The sequence below is a fragment of the Tachysurus vachellii genome, chromosome 1, assembly GCF_030014155.1.
Source record: "Tachysurus vachellii isolate PV-2020 chromosome 1, HZAU_Pvac_v1, whole genome shotgun sequence".
NCBI lineage: Eukaryota > Metazoa > Chordata > Actinopteri > Siluriformes > Bagridae > Tachysurus > Tachysurus vachellii.
Window position 1 is genome coordinate 23443082 of NC_083460.1, and position 17556 is coordinate 23460637.

Consider the following 17556-nt stretch of genomic DNA (forward strand, 5'->3'; position numbering starts at 1 on the left):
CGAATCTGATTGGTCAGGAGGAGTGTATCGTTTTCTTCTAACCGACTGTAACCTGCGTAGGGTCATGTTAATGAGCTCGATTATAGGACAAATATTTTACAGTAATGGTGCTTTAATTGTAAGAGAGGAGTTTAAAGCGTTGTGGTGTCTTTGTCTGCATTTCTGAGAGAGAAAGAGAGAGAGAGAGAGAGAGAGAGAGAGAGAGAGAGAGAAAGAGATGAGAGAGAAAGAGAGACAAAGAAAAGTGAGAGAGAGAGACAGAGAGAGAAAAGGAGGAGGAGGCTGGAGAGAGAACGACAGGCTCTTTGCTATAGGTAAGAACAGGAAGTAATATTGTCTCTCAGAAGTTACACAATCTTCAGTCAAACTGCAATCCAGCAAGATGCATGATGTTTTGTATATTTTTTAATTAAAAAATACAATTAGACACATCAGCTTCTGATAAGATGATTCAGGGGTAGACACTCCACCTACCCGTTCCATGCCATATCTCACCCCATCAGTATGCATTTATAACAGCAAATCATGTTATTCCTTACTTTAACAAAGCCAGTGCGGGTTATGTCTGATTCCTTAACTATAATTGATTTTAAGATCATAGGATATATAAAAAAAGGGTTCTAAAATGCACCTTTTCTTATCCATGCGTTGATGAGTACCTATGTTATGTGAATGCAGTTTAGACCTAAAAAGGATTCAAGCATGTAATTTGACTTCATTTAAAGGCCACTCTTTAATACCTGTAAATAGCTAAAAGTAAAATATACCCAAGTATAATTGGAGTTGCCACAATCACTGACAAAGAAAATGTTTTCCGAGAATGGTACAGCATTCTCCAGAGTTGTAACAGGAATGAAATGCATATACATTTAAACGTGAATATATCAAACTCTTGTATTTATTGGAACACTGCAACACTCATTCACATACTGTACACAGCTCTTATTCCAATTACATTTTATAATTACAGTGATCATTAGGTGCAAATCATATTTACAGACCAAATAACAGAAAAAATACAATCATTCGGTGCAACATAGTTATAATCAATGAGTATCAGAATGAGTATCAGAATATCAGTACACAGTGATTGTGTGAATTATTGTGTTAGTCATTTTACCATAGTTTCCATACTACAAATGCAATCTTTCATTAAAATGCTGTATAATGCCGTTTCTACCCTTTCTATAGTAGCCTAGCGCTCGAGCATCAATTTGAATTCTCCAATGACAAAATTCTAAACTTGTTGATTTGAAGGTTAATGTTAAAAATCTGTATATTACGTATTACCAAAAGAATGTGTTTTAGGAAAATGGCAAAAAAAACTGCATGGTTCTTCAGATATGTAGCTCAGTGATGGCTTAATGTCCAGTGTTCCGTAATGTTCAGGTTTAGTGCTACATTTAATAAAGCTGTACAGGTGTTTAACTACATTAATCACAGTCACTTCTACAAAAACAGAAATCTACAGTTTTTATCTGGATATCTTTTCTAACACATGTTGCAAAGTTTAAGGCACAAAGAACATAACATGATCATGATGTGATTGATGATCAGTCAGACTACCTCCTGAATGAAGGAGTCTGGCTGATTCTGTATTATCAGCCAAGTTTCAAATTAATTTATTAATCCAAAGAAGCCTGAAGTCAGTTTCCATACTACCTGAGTGACTGAATACATGATTCTGGTGAAATTTCCCACAGAACAAAAAAAGAAAAATTGCATAACTCTTGCTTAACTAAGATTTCCAAGTGACAGCATGAAATCTGGACAAACATTATACATATAAACGTACAAGTCCTTATACAGTATATGTACATTACAGATCGAATGCTAAGGTGTAAATGGTCTTTTGATGCTGCGGAGCATGTCTGACAAAAAAAAAACAAAAAAACCTATCAATCAAAAAGGACACAGTACATGATGTGAGGTGGTTTTTAAAGACCTGTGGTATTGTTTTGTGTTTGCACAAAAATCTACTTTTGGAGTTATATTTGTTTAGCCATACAGTGAATGTGCAGAAAGCCACTTTTCAGATTTATATCCATTTTTATATCTGTCTGTTTAAATACTTGGTTGTTTTTACCTAGTGTGTGTATATATGTGCCTGTGAAAGCAACAATTATCTGAAAAAATTTTATATAACATCTTTAACTAAAAGTCTGTGACTATTAAGTGTCTATATAAAGCATCATGTTTGTGGATAAAAAAATTTTGTGGATGTTTGTGGATAAAATTCCCAGTGCATTTTGGGACATTAAATAACTGTGATTGAAATCTAAAACAATTAATCATAGAATATTATGTCCAACTAGACATCCTGAACAATATGCTCAGGTCATCTAGTTTCGTAACAATTTGCACGTTGTCGTAAAAACAACTAAACAACCTAAGAACAGTCACGATTCATCCAGTACGCAGACAAGTCCAAAGTCACTGGCTTTTAAATATATAAATAATATATAGTGCTTGTGCATGTCAAGACAAGCAGTCTGGTGAAGCAGGATGGAAGACTGCTGTGTGATGAAATGAAAATAGGACTAGTTCTTAAATAATAATGAAAGAACAATTAATCCCTTTTTGCTACATGTCAGAACATATAAGACAGCGATATAAATACCTATCACACGTTATGTACCTCAGATTGGTAAAATGTCTTGGATTCCCAAACCAATCTACCATATTGTCAACAGGACATCCTGTTCATTCATAACCAATATACTACAAGAACCACTCCACATGGAGTGATATGGCTTTCAAATATTCACTGATAAATACAACTCTTTGTAAGAGGTCGGATCTGCTACGTACAAAACGGAAGACGGTACGTAGAACAGTAGTTCTACTGAAAGCCAGTGTTCAGTGTTTTGTTAGAGGAGGATTGTGTGGATCTCCTTCCTTCTTTCCCTGAGTCTATGAATCCTCTGGCTATCACTTTATGAAGACCGAGACTCTGAAGCTTGTCCATCAGGTTGAAGCTAAAAATATTCCTCCTCTGCTGTTTCTCTCCTCTACGTCTCCCATCTGTTTCTTTATCGGTTAAAGCTGCTAAAGTGCTGATTGAGGGTCTAAGGATAGGAGGCAGGCTGGGCTTAGTGGAAGCTGAGATACCTCGCTCTTGAAGCAGCTGAATAAGACCCAAGTTGGGCGTCATGTTCGTAGCAGGTCTATGGAAGAAACCATGCTGGTGATCTGGTAAGGTCCTTACATGCTCATTGCTCCCAGAGGTGGACAGGTTATGAGGCTGAACGCTTTAAAAACACATGGCACATATTAAATGACAGCAAAATAAAAATAACTTTAGTAAAACTAATAATAATGATAAAAAAGGTTAGTATTTCACCAGGTGAACATGCTGCAAAAAAAATAGCTGGTTATCTCATAACAATGAGAAATGAAACCTCAAGGAGTTCCTATTTGTGAAGATTTCAATACTGCTCAACAATGAGTATTAAACAAATGCCTTTAATAAAGCCATGCAAAAAATGGGAACATTACTCCATGAATCTTGTATTTTGAATCTCTAATACTTGTATGCCATTTAGTTTAGCCTGTTAAAAGCAGGGACGTAGTAAGAAATTAGGGAATTAGTGCATTAGGGAGAGTCTGGGTGCCATTCAGACATGACTTTTGGATCTCACTTTATGGAGGTAGGTGACATTACATCTGGAGGAAGAGCCTTGACTGATGCTTCCTGTGGCTGGAAGAGAATGCGTTCAAAAGAAGAAAGAGCAGAATGAAAAACTGACCATGTCTAATGTGTTGGATCCCTGTGATGCACCAGGTACAGTCAACTGTACAGATATTCAGCTTATATACTTGCTTATGTAAAAAAAATTCTAACAATGTCTTATCTTGGGAGAATAAAATTTGAGATCCACTCAAGGGTTAAAATAAAATGAGGGTTAACAGGAAATGGGAATGTCAGAGAAATAATGGAGCCGCTGAATCTCAGTGATGCATCATATGGCTGATTACTTAATGGAAATATAGACTAAGAAAGCAGTGGGATATAGTGGTCTCTTACCTAGTGGATATGGAGGACAGCAGGACAGAGGGCTGGAGGATCTGAGAGTTGGTGATGGTGTGGGTGTGGGGGGAGTTGGATCCAGATGAAGTGACTGAGATGGACACACATGCACATTTACTAAAATGCACTATGCATTATTTGTATGAACTTCACAGCACAAAATAAAAGAAAGAAAGAAAGAAGCTAATTTAAGCTGATTTCTAATAGATAATAGAACTTGAATTATGTGTAACAAATAGTTTCCTTCATAACAGCTGAATGTTGTGTAGTCTCAGTGTTCAAATTAATCCAGTCTCACATGCCAGGTTATCTTCTACAGTCTGTTACATTTCATTAATGAAAGCATCTAAAAATCTAAAAATATTCACAAAGGAGGCAACTCATATAGCAGATAAACATCAGCTTTTAGCATGGATACCATGCATTTTTGTCCATCCAGTGCCCATATCTTGCTCTGAGAAGCTCATTGTGTTCAAAGGTTTGCTGCACTACATCCCCTGGGTGGAGTGTCTGGGTGGTTGAAACTATAATAATAAGCGAAGGCTACAAAACATGTGAAAATAATAAATCCTTACCAATAGGCATCTGACCTTGGTTAGGGACTTTGGACCAGTTAGGCTCATCCTCCTCAAGGTCATTGAGGCTATAAACTTGCTGAATATCCACATCCAGTTCCCTGAAATCTTTGGTGAGGATGCCTGGCCGTGGATGAAGAATGCCCCCAAGGTTAGGTGTAGCCAGCTGCTGCCAGTGATGCAGGGTGACTGAGCCTACATATACGGAGAAATTCCAAGATACATTGTAGAACATAATCATTTGAAATGAAGTGATCTTTTGAAAGTGTGTGATTGTGTGTGTTCACCCACCTTCCAGTGGTTTGACTATCTGCAGGCGTTCTGGCAAGTAGGATCTGGAGCTTGATGTAGCAGATGAATGCTGGGAGCTGCCTGAATAATTGGTTCCTGTGGATCCCATGCTGTCATTGGGAGTAAGGAATCCACTAGAACCTTCTGCACTGCTGCCTCCCAGTGCCCTGAGCTTCCTCTCACGTTCTACATCAAAGAACGGCCGATCAGAAGAATGGCTCTCCTGGCGTGCAGAGAGGGAACGCAGAGCTTCCTCCAGATCTTGACCACCGGGCATGCCCGGCTGACCCAGTCGCTTTGATTCTATAAGGCTGTGGAGGCACACCGAGAAATAAAGGCACCTGTCAAATGGCATAAATTTAAATGTACACGGATTGTGAAACATAACTTTTCTAACCATAAAAGGTCTTTATATTTTATATGAAGCCAAATGGTAAAATATGCTGTCAGAGCTAGAAACTACGGTGGCCGGGAAGTGCAAAACAAATTAACAAATCCGAAAACAAATTAACAAATCCGAAAACACATTAACAAATCCCAAAACAAATTAACAAATTTGAAAACACATTAACAAATCCCAAAAAAAATTAACAAATCCCAAAACACATTAACAAATCCCAAAACACATTAACAAATCCCAAAACAAATTAACAAATCTGAAAACACAACGACAAGTCAGACAACCCGGAAACGGTAGTGTATCGTTTTTGAATAGAAACTTACCGATCATTGGACAAGACACCTGTCACTCAAGATATACAGGCATGGAATCTTACGTGTAATGTGTAAAGTTCTCCGTTTAAATATAAGAAAATAACAGAATTAATCCACAGTAATCCATTCCATCCATCCAGTCCAACTTTTCCCTGTGGCAGACTGTTGAACTTCATGTATACCTTGAGTGACAGGTGTCTTGTCCAATCACAAACTATACCAACTGCTTCCTGGTTGTCTGAAATGTCGTTGTGTTTTCTGATTTGTTAATGTGTTTTCTGATTTGTTAATGTGTTTCGTGCACCGATTCAGACAACCCGGAAGCGGTAGGTATAGTTTGTGAATGGAAACTTACCGATCATTGGATAAGACGACTGTCATTAAAGATATACAGGTGAATGAAAGGCGTCTCGTCCGATGATGGTAAGTTTCCATTCACAAACTATACCAACCTCTTCCGGGTTGTTTGACTTGTTAATATGTTTTCGGATTTGTTAATGTGTTTTTGGATTTGTTAATTTGTTTTGGGATTTGTTAATGTGTTTTTGGATTTGTTAATGTGTTTTGGGATTTGTTAATGTGTTTTGGGATTTGTTCATTTGTTTTCGGATTTGTTAATTTGTTTTCGGATTTGTTAATGTGTTTTGCACTTCTCGGCCACCGTAAGAAACAGACCTCGTAAAAATCCTGTTCTTTTATAAATCAAACACAGCGTATTACATAATAGTTTAGTCCATAATACTCAAGGCCAGGAAAGTGTTGACCAGTTCACTGAATTCACTATAGCTCCATCTAAAGCACCTTGAAAAATGGGGTAACGGTCTCCTTTACAAACTCACCTTTGCTCTTGTAATGGTGTTGAGTGAGGTTTGTCCTCAAGGTTGAGGCTGACGGAGTCAGATCCGTAGTAGCTAGTGCGTGGTGTGCTGTTTCGACTGGACTGAGAGGAGGCGGGGCTAGAGCTGGGGACCACAGGGGAGTGACACTGAGAGCGCAGTCGTGACACCTGATTGGCCACTTTCACTGTCTCAAACACACGCCATGGATGGGTCCTATTTCAAAATCAGAATATAAGTGAGTGCTTCAGACAATAGTGTTGTTTTTTAACGATAGATGTTACTATTTTCCTGCGTACCTGTATTCTGAAGGAGCAGGACTGTCCAGGCCTTTACGGAAGGTTCCTTCGATCTCAGCAGCGAGTGAGTCCATGGGGAACACAGCAGCCAGTGAACTGTAGCGCTGCACTGTGCTGTTGGGCAGGCTCTTATTCCGCAGGTTCTTGATGTCCTCTCGGGCTTCTCGCAGCATGTCTTCACACTCCGAATACCTCTCCCGAAGGTCCTTAAGCTACAGACAGAGAGAGCAGAATATAATTCAAGCAAAATAATGGGTCCACAATAACTGCTGATAAAAGGAGTTAGAGCAGTGAGATATGAGCAGAGCGCACCTCTGATTTGAGCTTCGACTGGCTTTCCCGTGAAGTGTTTAGGTGCTGAGTGATTTCCTCATTCTCTCTGATTAACTGCAACCAAAAATATTATTGTATAGCAGACATTTTAAACAAAACAAAACAGTTTAATAATACATTATGTGTATCATGATGTTTAGGTCTGCTAATGATTGCCTATACATTCCAACAAAATACACAATTCCAATGTTTTCTTTACAAACTCTTATTGAATACATACAACATTTACTTTATTACTCTGTACACAAATACTGACGACATTAATGACTAACTATATTATATTATCATATGAGCCAATGTACACAAGAAGAGTTTAGCATTGCCATTCTCACCGCTTTACAACGCTGCTGTAAGTCGACCACCTGACCTAGCAAAGAGCTAATCTCCTCCTGCTGCCGAAGAGAGTCCTCCACTTTACGAGCCAGCTCCTCTGACAGAGCCACCACCTGCTTATTCGCTGATGCTACACACCCCAGATGAAAGAATAACAGGTACAAGAGTGTTCACATTATCCAAGGATATCTGTTCATTCTACTTAATACTGGAACGTTATACACAGCATGTAGGATAATTTTGAAAAAGATTTAGGTTTACTTACAGAGTTCTTCAACACAAACCATCATCAGCTGCTGCTCCTGCTCTTCATAGCTGCTGGTTTCTAAGGTTAACTCGTTGGCCTGTGATGAGAAAACAAGTGTCTACATTACCATCACTGTATGATTATATGCTATAATGTCTGAATTTTCTGGAAATATTTCAGATGTCTATTTTAATAACACAAATAGTTCTACCTCATTTCATTCTGCACCATGCTGGTCTACAGGAACCACGTTATAACTTCAATATTACATTTAAGCAACTAAAACATGTATGGTATGTTCTAAAAGTGTGTACAGTGTTGTGGGTTTGATTCCCAGCTGAGGTTTGATCTCCATGTTTGATTTTATTCAGTGATTTGAAAATACACACTCAAATCGAGTCACATGAAACTGATATACATATGTAAATTAGGTCAATTCAAAAAGCTTTTTTGTTTGTTTTCTTGTAATATTTACAAATGGAAAACTGCCCAATTTTTCTTTTTGAAGAAAAATGTTTATTTTTCTATATACAGATACTCTTCCAGTTACGATAGTTCGATTTACGCCTGGCATTCTTATGTAATCAACATCTGATGTTCCTGTGCCCCACCTGTAATTAACATATAACTGTAAAGGTTAAATGGCTGATTACTTTGTGCCTGTGCCCCAGGCAACATAATGGCCTGTCTATAAAGCAAACAACTGATCAATGCACAGGATTGTAAACAAAAATTGTAAACAAAATGTAACATTTCGCGCAGCAAGCAATCAAAACAGGGTATGTAATACGATAGGTTGGGCTCCCGCCTCGCTAGCGATCGAAAGATTCAGTTGTCTCATTGGTAGAGCAAACTTTTTATTTTTAGCTGGCGTAATGAAGTCACAACATGGTTGCACGTTGTTCAAATATACAGACGTCAGACAGAATCTGGTTGAGTACGATAAGATACGACACGATAGTTTTTATAGCAGCTGTGTAGCACATAAAATTGTTGTGAACCGTTGAAATTTTTTTTAGTTACTGTATAATTCAATATGTTACATTCCTTCATTATTATTCTACAATAGTAGAAAAGTGTTAAAATATAGTACATTAACGGTTAATTCTTTCTCTGTGGAAGTCCAAGCTAAGCTGTATAGCTGTAAACTGACCGCAGCATGCAGTTTGATGTTCTCGTCCTCCAGACTCCTGAGCTTCTTTTGCAGAAAATCATAATGGACGAGGTTGCTGAGAGAAGAGCTGGACTCGTTTCTCCTGACACTAAAACAGCAACAATAGATTTTTTTTATTTGTTTTTGAAAATTTTGTGAACATCTGAAAAAGTGCACATCGTCACATCTGCGAATCGTGTGTGTGTGTTGTACTCACGGTGAGCGTGCTTCTGTAGCAGCTTCGATCTCCTCAGTGCTGGCATACAGCTGCAGAAGATCGTCTCGCATTGAGAGCTCGTGACGCAGCTGAGCAAGCTACAGTGTCACACACACCTTTGTTACATACGGCTCAAAATGCGTTAGCAACGATTCGTTAAGATACCATCGATTCCTGAAGATACTAAACAATCTTCAGTACATCAGTTTTACAGTCATGAAAATAACAATAAGCATTTTCATCACAATTGATTCAGCAGAATAAATAAAATAAATGTAAACAGCATGCTTTTGTAGATCCTGTACATATTTATATCGGTCCACGTGATGCAGGAAAAACTCCCATGACCCCACAAGGATGTCTCCAGTGTCACTGAGCTTCACAGTGATTACTGACCTCTTCTTTTGCGACTTCCAGCTGTTCGTCCAGCAGCTCGTTACGTCCTGTCAAGGCCTTGTTCTGTTTCAGAAGGGACTGGCCTATTCGAGCTGCTAGCTCTAGATCACGTTCTTTCTGTGGGGAAAATAAAATAGAAAAAAGAAATGAACAGCATATTAACAATGTCATTCTATACAGTGCCTTTTGATCAAAACTGTTTCAATCACATAACTTTACAAAATGATTATAATATTGATGGGCAAGGGAATCTGCATAGCTTGTTTGGCTAATTTTAGGCTTCTATTATAAAATGTGCTACTTCACTTTTTAGTTTTTCAATAGAATGAGTAACGTCAATAAGGAAAAGGACAAAGACTATAAAGTCAGTGTTTTTACTGCACTTTCCATTTTCCATTAGAAGCAACATAAAATCCCCAAAAAAAGCTCCTTTAACGAGCAAACAGCGGTCAGTTAAATGATCCTCACCTCCTCCAGAAGATGAGTGACAGCCTCAATGTCATGATATGTCTTTGTAACTTGGCCAACCCTCTCTGAGCACAGCACTATAAGAGGGAGACAGAGAAGACAAAATACATGGCCTACTTTCTCAAACACAATGAGGTATATTCTTTGTTGTACTGTATAACCACACACGTCCTAGTACAGTTTAACAGTAAACAGTAACAGGATGAATCGTGTTCAAAGACATGCCAAAACATCATGTAATAATTCCTCATTATATAATTATATATGTACACTGTACTTAGAGGAGGAGTAGCTAGCTTCTCTGTGCACTGAGCTTCTTAGCTTAAGCCTATTTAAGATGAAGTTCCACATTATGTGTATGTGTGATAAATATATCTGTGTTGGTAGTTAACCAGGAGTCAACGACGGGAGTGTGAATGAAGATGAAGGATTTAGATAAAGAAAGAAACAACCCAGGGGCACGGTGGCTTAGTGGTTAGCACGTTCGCCTCACACCTCCAGGGTTGGGGGTTCGATTCCCGCCTCCGCCTTGTGTGTGTGGAGTTTGCATGTTCTCCCCGTGCCTCGGGGGTTTCCTCCGGGTACTCCGGTTTCCTCCCCTGGTCCAAAGACATGCATGGTAGGTTGATTGGCATCTCTGGAAAATTGTCCGTAGTGTGTGATTGCGTGAGTGAATGAGTGTGTGTGTGTGTCCTGCGATGGGTTGGCACTCCGTCCAGGGTGTACCCTGCCTTGATTCCCAATGACGCCTGAGATAGGCACAGGCTCCTCGTGACCCGAGGTAGTTCGGATAAGCGGTAGAAAATGAATGAATGAATGAATGAAGAAACAACCCTTGTACTAAAATAGCCATGCACACACAATGAGTGTGGTATAATATTACACCAGGGGATGGTATTTCATTGTGTGAACTGTTTTTGGGTGTGTACAGGGTGTGTTCGGGTGGATGAAATAGGCACAAGTCATTAATGATGCAAATGTTAACTACATACTCTAAATATCAGATTAAAATTTTCTTTCATTCTGGGAGAAACTAGATCGCTTCCTACTGCTGCGGCGGCGGCTTGCTAGAAGAATCTTGTGCATTCCTGCAACAAGTGGTGCGAGTGAAAGATCATTTAGTGCAGCAGGCCGTGTTTTAGAGACATGGCAGAATCACCTGAATCCAGGCACAGTTGATGTTATTCTGTTTTTGCCAGATAAAATAAGGCCATTAACATAGTTGGCGTTTAGGTTACATTGAAACCATTTTCGTCGTAGGGCTAAAAATATATGGTGTGTTCTGTAGCCTATAAGCAACAAGTTATTGGGGAAAAACCTTCTTAATTGTTACTTGAACGGGAAACGACCAAACCATTTCAACCAAAATCTGAAAGGGAGTAAAGCCTATGTTTATGCTATTAATAAAATTTAGCTTTAATTTAGCAAAGAAGAACCTTTTTTTTAAGTAATCAATAAATTAGAATAAATAAATAAGCAAACTAATTAACTAACTAACAAACAAATAAATAAATGTTCATGTTGAAGCAGCATTCATCCAGCGTATTATGTTACGCGCAGATCGCTCTAACTGCACCGACTTCGCTGTTAAAAATGAACCATCCATTGACCATACCATCATGATGAAAACTAAGAATTAGAATAATTGTAATGTGACAATTGGGTGCAGATATCTTATTAAGAGAAAATGATGATGCGGGTGGGTGGTGAACGGATGGTTTATTTGAAGCAGCGATTTCGGGTGACGTTTGAGCTGAATGGAAGGTCACAGTTCAAGCCGCAGCTTCTCTATTTGGCCCCTATCCCTCTCTGCTTCAGAAATGATAAAAAGAAAACATCTTTTCATTCTTCCAAAGCTTGGATATGATGTGATGTATAAAGCCTTTTTACAACCCTTATTTGACAACAACGAAGTCAAATAACTTCCCCACATAACTTACACGAGTGAGAGAAATTGTCCAAACTTGTGTTTACAGTACACAGATTAAGGTGAATGATGAACACACACAAAGTTGATCATTTTCAGCTTCTGGGATTCTAGATAAAATGCACTACAAATGATTACTTTTTTTTTTAAACCTGCTCAGTTTAAAATGAGTATATCTCAAAAATTACAAGGTGTGTTTGAAGAATTCTGGTACTTTTTTAATAATAATTATACATATATTTCCAGGTCAGAATAAGAGGAGATGATTTTTTTTCCATCTGTTCATTTGGCCGCTTGGTGTTGGAATTGTGTTTGAATTGAGCTTCTTTCTGTACTTCTGCTATGCTGCATGCGAAGATACATCCAGGCTTTGCAGGCTTTGTATGCCAGGCTTTATTTCTGTCCTTCCCTCAGGGGTTAAAAGAAAAAGATGATACATTCAACTATTATCGTTATGTTATAGGTAGCTAAGGTATGCACTAAAACACTGAATAGCATCTGTTAAGAAGTGTCCTTGAGCTTGTGTAACCTTCGAATTTTAAATGGAAATTCATGTAGCTGCTAAGCGTAATAGGTTTAAAACTTAAAATTAAGTGTACTGATTTTAAATTAAGTGTACTGATAAAAAGGAATGTTGGGTGTTTTTTATGTGTGTAACATTAGCTTCTGTTCTGGTTCCTAATGTATAATTTAGAAAAGCACACTGTTTAATCTTACATGCTGACTAATGATTGTGTTTCCTCAAGGTTAAAACAAACCACATTTGTACAAGCGAATAAACCGATGCTGCAGTGTTCTTATTCGGTGCTGATCACATGCATGTGAGGACATTGAGGACGAGGAGTTTAGTAATCATAAAAGACCGATAGAGAGGTTTTAGATTCTTGAGACGTCCCCAAACATTTCACAAAAGGTCTTGCGGGGTGCAGGGAGACTATTGAAAAAACACTGCCTACAGCATTTCACATTCAACCTTCTTAATAAATACTGTGTGTGTCGGTCAGTAGTTAATTGGCAACATATCTGCATCAGCACACACTACTACTATCCCAACATGAGAGAAAGTCATTAGTAAATTCTGTTCGGTCGATTTTGTTCTGATCAAGGCCATCCAGGACTCTGTGCCTGCTTTCTGCCACACTTCACTGATTACATCCTTCAGCAGTCTATACAGTCCTCTTTAGAACAAATCCCTTCATTTCTCCTCTCTATTAGTTCTGTCCTTCTCCCCAGTCCATGCTGTTGTTACTAAAAACTGTTCTGACATTACCTTTTACCAGGTCTCTGCACAGACCGCTGGTACTCTCCTCCTGTTCCCCCTCATCTTCCTCATCCTGACTCATGGTGCTCTCTCTCTCGCTCTCCTCTGTGCTCGAGCTGCTCCAAACCTCCATGTCGTCCTTTCCCTTTAGTCGCCGCTCCTTTAATCCAATCTGTGCCTTTTTCCTCTTCTCCCTATTCCCTACAATCTGGCTTGACTTCTGTGCAGTCTGCCTGTACCGAGTGAATGACGACAGTCTGTGACTCACACACCTGTGAGCTCTCGGACTGCATGCATAATGAAGTTTTTGATAAATCCTGTCTGTGCTTCAGCTGCAGTGGGATTTCTGACACTTACCTGGCTGCTCTAAGCCATGGTCAATATAAGACAAGTGGGGAGGGGAGGGTAAAGTTAAAACGAGTGTAACTATTAAGAAGAAGAGGAGGGAAACTATTCATTTTGTCACTGATTTAATCATTTTAAGGAGAGAAATAATGATTGGAGGGAGGAGATGATTTGGTGGAATCATGTTTTTTAAAAGGTTGAAAGAGACTTCAGAGAGTGAACACCCCCATGCTAATGGTATGCTCCATTCTGGCACATTTAGCATCAATCCGGCGACACAATGTTGTCACAGAGGACCAGACTGTGTTTGTGTGTGATATTATTTCAGTACGATATTAGGTTTCATGGGTCAATCTCAATCTAACAATCATTTTAATAGACAAACTCCTAAACAATACCTTGGTGTGATTTGGCCCTCAAAACAAGCTGATATTATTTTTAACCATCACTTGGTGATCAATGATATATAGACTTCATAGTGTCTTCACATGCAATTCATCACATTGTCCTGAAGCAATTTGAGTGTAATATGAATATGAACCCCGAGACATAATTCTTTGAAATCGCTGACCTTTTCCTTTCAGTCACACTGATCTGGCTCGAACCGTCAAAATGTTACCCGACATCAAATATTTACCTCAAGCCACATCAATATTTCAGCTCCCGATAGGTCAGGTTTAACACTGCAAGAGCTGCAAACACCACACAGAGCCCGGAAATCTCACTAGGGAGAGATTAGACCATTTATAGTCTATAGTCTATAACTCTATAGCAAGTTCAAAATGACAGATAGTTCGAGGAAAGCTAAAGCAGCAGGTCTAAGAAATTTGATTCATTTCCTTAACCCCCACATCTAACGTAAATAACTGGTTATATTAATGAGCAAACAAAGACTTAACATTTTTCTTTTCTTTTTTTATTCATGCCAACCCTCAATACTTTCATCTTTTAAAGTTAAGGTTTAATATTTCATCCAATGACACCATATCAGACCACAGGCTAATCAATTTATGACAGATTTTCCTGTGGACTATAAAGTTACAGTCATCAAAGCTTGACCTAGATACAAATAAATGGTGTCCTAAAAGTCTCTATACATTGAGGAAATGTATCAAAATGTAATTTCAGGGTTCACAGAGATGCTTCATAATTACAGGACTTTTCAAAGACTACAGTATATAAGAGATGTCATTAATTTAGTCCACTGGTTTCCAGTAGATGCAGGCATCAGATTCAAAACACTGAAGCTTGCCTACAAAGCCAAAAATGGACCACCTCCTTCTTACCTCAAAGCTCTTATCACTCCTCACACTGCACCTCCATCCTCAGATCTACAGCACTGCTCGACTGGTTCCACCATCTCTCAGGGTAAGAGGTAGGTATACATCAAGACTCTTTTTTGTTCTGGCACCGAGGTGGTGGAATGAACTTCCCCTAGATGTCAGAACATCTGAGTCACTGCCTGTCTTCAAATGACGGGTGAAGTCCTACATCTTCCTGAAACACTTAAGCTAGCACTTATTCTCCCTGTTTGTTTCTATGTATGAAAAAATCCTGAACAGAGTTTAGGTTGATGCTATCCTAAGTCTTTAACCTAGTGAACCAGTGTTAATCATCAATAGAGACTTAAAAGCACTTTTGTACGTCACTCTGGATAAAGACGTCTGCCAAATGCCGTAAATGTAAAGCAATTTTTAAGTGCCACTAGATAAAAAATGTCATTTCTTTGTAAACACACACATACACACCCACATCTCTCAAGTCTCTCCCACTCATGATGAACTCATGTTAACACACCATGCTAACTCACCATAACAGACTTAACACTTCTGCATCCTGGAGGTTTAAGACCTACTGTAAATAGCTCCAACTGCATTGTTGACCTGACGGAACAGGACATCACGCCAGGCAAAGCGAGGTCTGGGCAGGAGCCAAAGGAGCTTAATGATACTGGAAAAAAGCAGGCTGCTAATCAGCTTGATGGTATTTGGGATCTGTGGCCCATTCAGAAAGAACGATGTGTTCAAGATTATAAGAAGGACCGGATGCAGAACTAGTAGTAAAAACCTCCAGAATTGTTTTAAGGTCAGTAGATCAGTCCAGGTTATGTCTGAATAGTAGATGGAGAGGTGAAGAGGGATATTATTTGGGGGATCACATATTGTAAAAAAAATAAATAAAAATCCATAACGTTATTCAATGTACTGTACAACATAATGCAAGCCTCTTTCCATATAAAAATAACTGCCAGGCACCGAACATCCATAGTTCCAGAAGTGACTACAAATATTTCAATTTCAATTTTCAATTTCAAATATTTCAATTTTACTTGTATGGCATTGCACTTTTAATGATGGACATTGTCACAAAGCAGCATTACAGGAGTATCCAAAAATCGAAATAAAAAGTGTTATTTTGAAATGATTATTTATATTTATCTCGAACCAGCAAGCCAGAGGTGACGGTGGTGATGGAAACTCTCTCTGAGACGATATGAGGAAGAAATCTTTGAAAGGATCCAGAGTCAAGATGAGCACATATTCATCGGATAGTGTGGCTATGTATACGTTTTGTCCATATTGAAGACAGTTATAGAAGGGAAATCATTTATAAAGTGTAACCTGGACCTTTTGAGCATGCTATGAATATGAGCATCTGCATCATTTGTGAATTCATTACAGAATTAAAAATTAATTGGGTAAATATTATCAAATATAATAACTACTACTACTACTTATATTATTATTAATAATAGTAATAATAATGTTTATTGTACTTAGTAAGATTGTGTCCCCACAAACAGAATTCTGATCGTTTCTGTCTGAATTATTTTGAATGTGTCTAATGAATCGATTCGCAAGTACGAACAAATCAAAGTTTTTCCTTACAACCGATATACTGAACCAAGGTGTAAATTTTTACACCCTCAGAAAAAGAAAACCATACCATTCCATGTCACTGGGGTTGTACCTTTAGTCTTTAGTAAGCCTTTACTACACCTGTACCTTTAGTAAAATATACTCCAAATGAATAGATGTAAAGATGTAAGCTATTCTCTAAAAGGTCATTTTGCACTGTAAATGTTTCAAAAGTACACTATATTTACTCCTCCATGTGAAAGATACATATTTAAGTTTTCTGATAGTGTAGTAGTTTATTATGTTATTATACCATGGTAAAATTCTCTCTCTGTCGTTGAGCCCATGTTGTTCTAAACCCAGTTTTAATCCTGGCGTTATGAAATCCTCCCTTGGAGCAGGTAGCATTGGCTTTTACAGCTTTAGCAGTGTTAATCCTGCCTTGCTGTGCCAAACATGTACAGTGTGAAATCAGTGTTTGAATGTTAGGACTAGACGCTTAGCAACAGCAACGAGAATCTGAAGAATCAGCAGCAAGCCTTTAGTCACATATACATTACAGCGCAGTGAAATTCTTTCTTCACATATCCCGACGTTGGAAGTTGGGGTCAGAGCACAGGGTCAGCCATGATACAGCTTTCCTGGAGCACAGAGGGTTACGGGCCTTGCTCAAGGACCCAACAGTGCTGGAGCTTGAACCTTAGCCTTAATCGCTAGAGCAACCACTTAATGTACCTTAAATCACATGCTTTGTACCGTCACGGAAACCCTGTGTTTTGTGTAAAAAGTAAAAAGTAGTTGCAAAAAATGCGACAAAAATGCATCATCTGTGAAGGAATGAAGAGACAAAGCTAACTGGTTAGTACAGTTAGAAAATACAGAGTATTTAAATTCCTAACTGTGGAGTAAAACTGAGTAAAACATTCTACTTGCAAAAGAGATCCTTACACTGAGATGACAGGCCACATTTAATTTACAACCAACAGAATGTGAAAGCGCTGACTTACGAAAGTATTTGAAGGTTTCCTCAATCTGCTCGTAGGTCAGTCCAAGAGCAGCCTCAGGTGGCAGCAGTGGAGTGTGCAGCCAGTCGTCATGCTCGTACCCAAACACGTGGTCCGCCCGCAGAGTGTACCTGGGTAACTCCTCTGCCAGTAAACTCACTATCTCCACCTCGGGCAGATCCACACCTGAACACACATCTGTGAGTGCAACAGACAAAAAGAATGAAAAGAAATTTCACTTGATAAAGCATTTAGGTGTTACGCATTTA

The 17556-nt window shown here is 38.6% G+C and overlaps 1 protein-coding gene across 1 annotated transcript; it reads right to left on the reverse strand.

Annotated features, from left to right (window-relative positions):
* Window positions 1-880: 880 nt before the first annotated feature.
* hap1 (huntingtin associated protein 1) lies at window positions 881-17402 on the reverse strand. Its single transcript, XM_060878201.1, is given in 16 exon segments — window positions 881-2907; window positions 2909-3251; window positions 4028-4121; window positions 4606-4800; window positions 4897-5207; window positions 6450-6662; window positions 6746-6957; window positions 7058-7132; window positions 7411-7541; window positions 7677-7755; window positions 8812-8920; window positions 9029-9126; window positions 9425-9541; window positions 9893-9969; window positions 13090-17110; window positions 17291-17402. Coding segments are annotated over 15 exon segments (2226 nt in total). The 5' UTR covers window positions 13214-17110; window positions 17291-17402; the 3' UTR covers window positions 881-2859.
* Window positions 17403-17556: the final 154 nt, after the last annotated feature.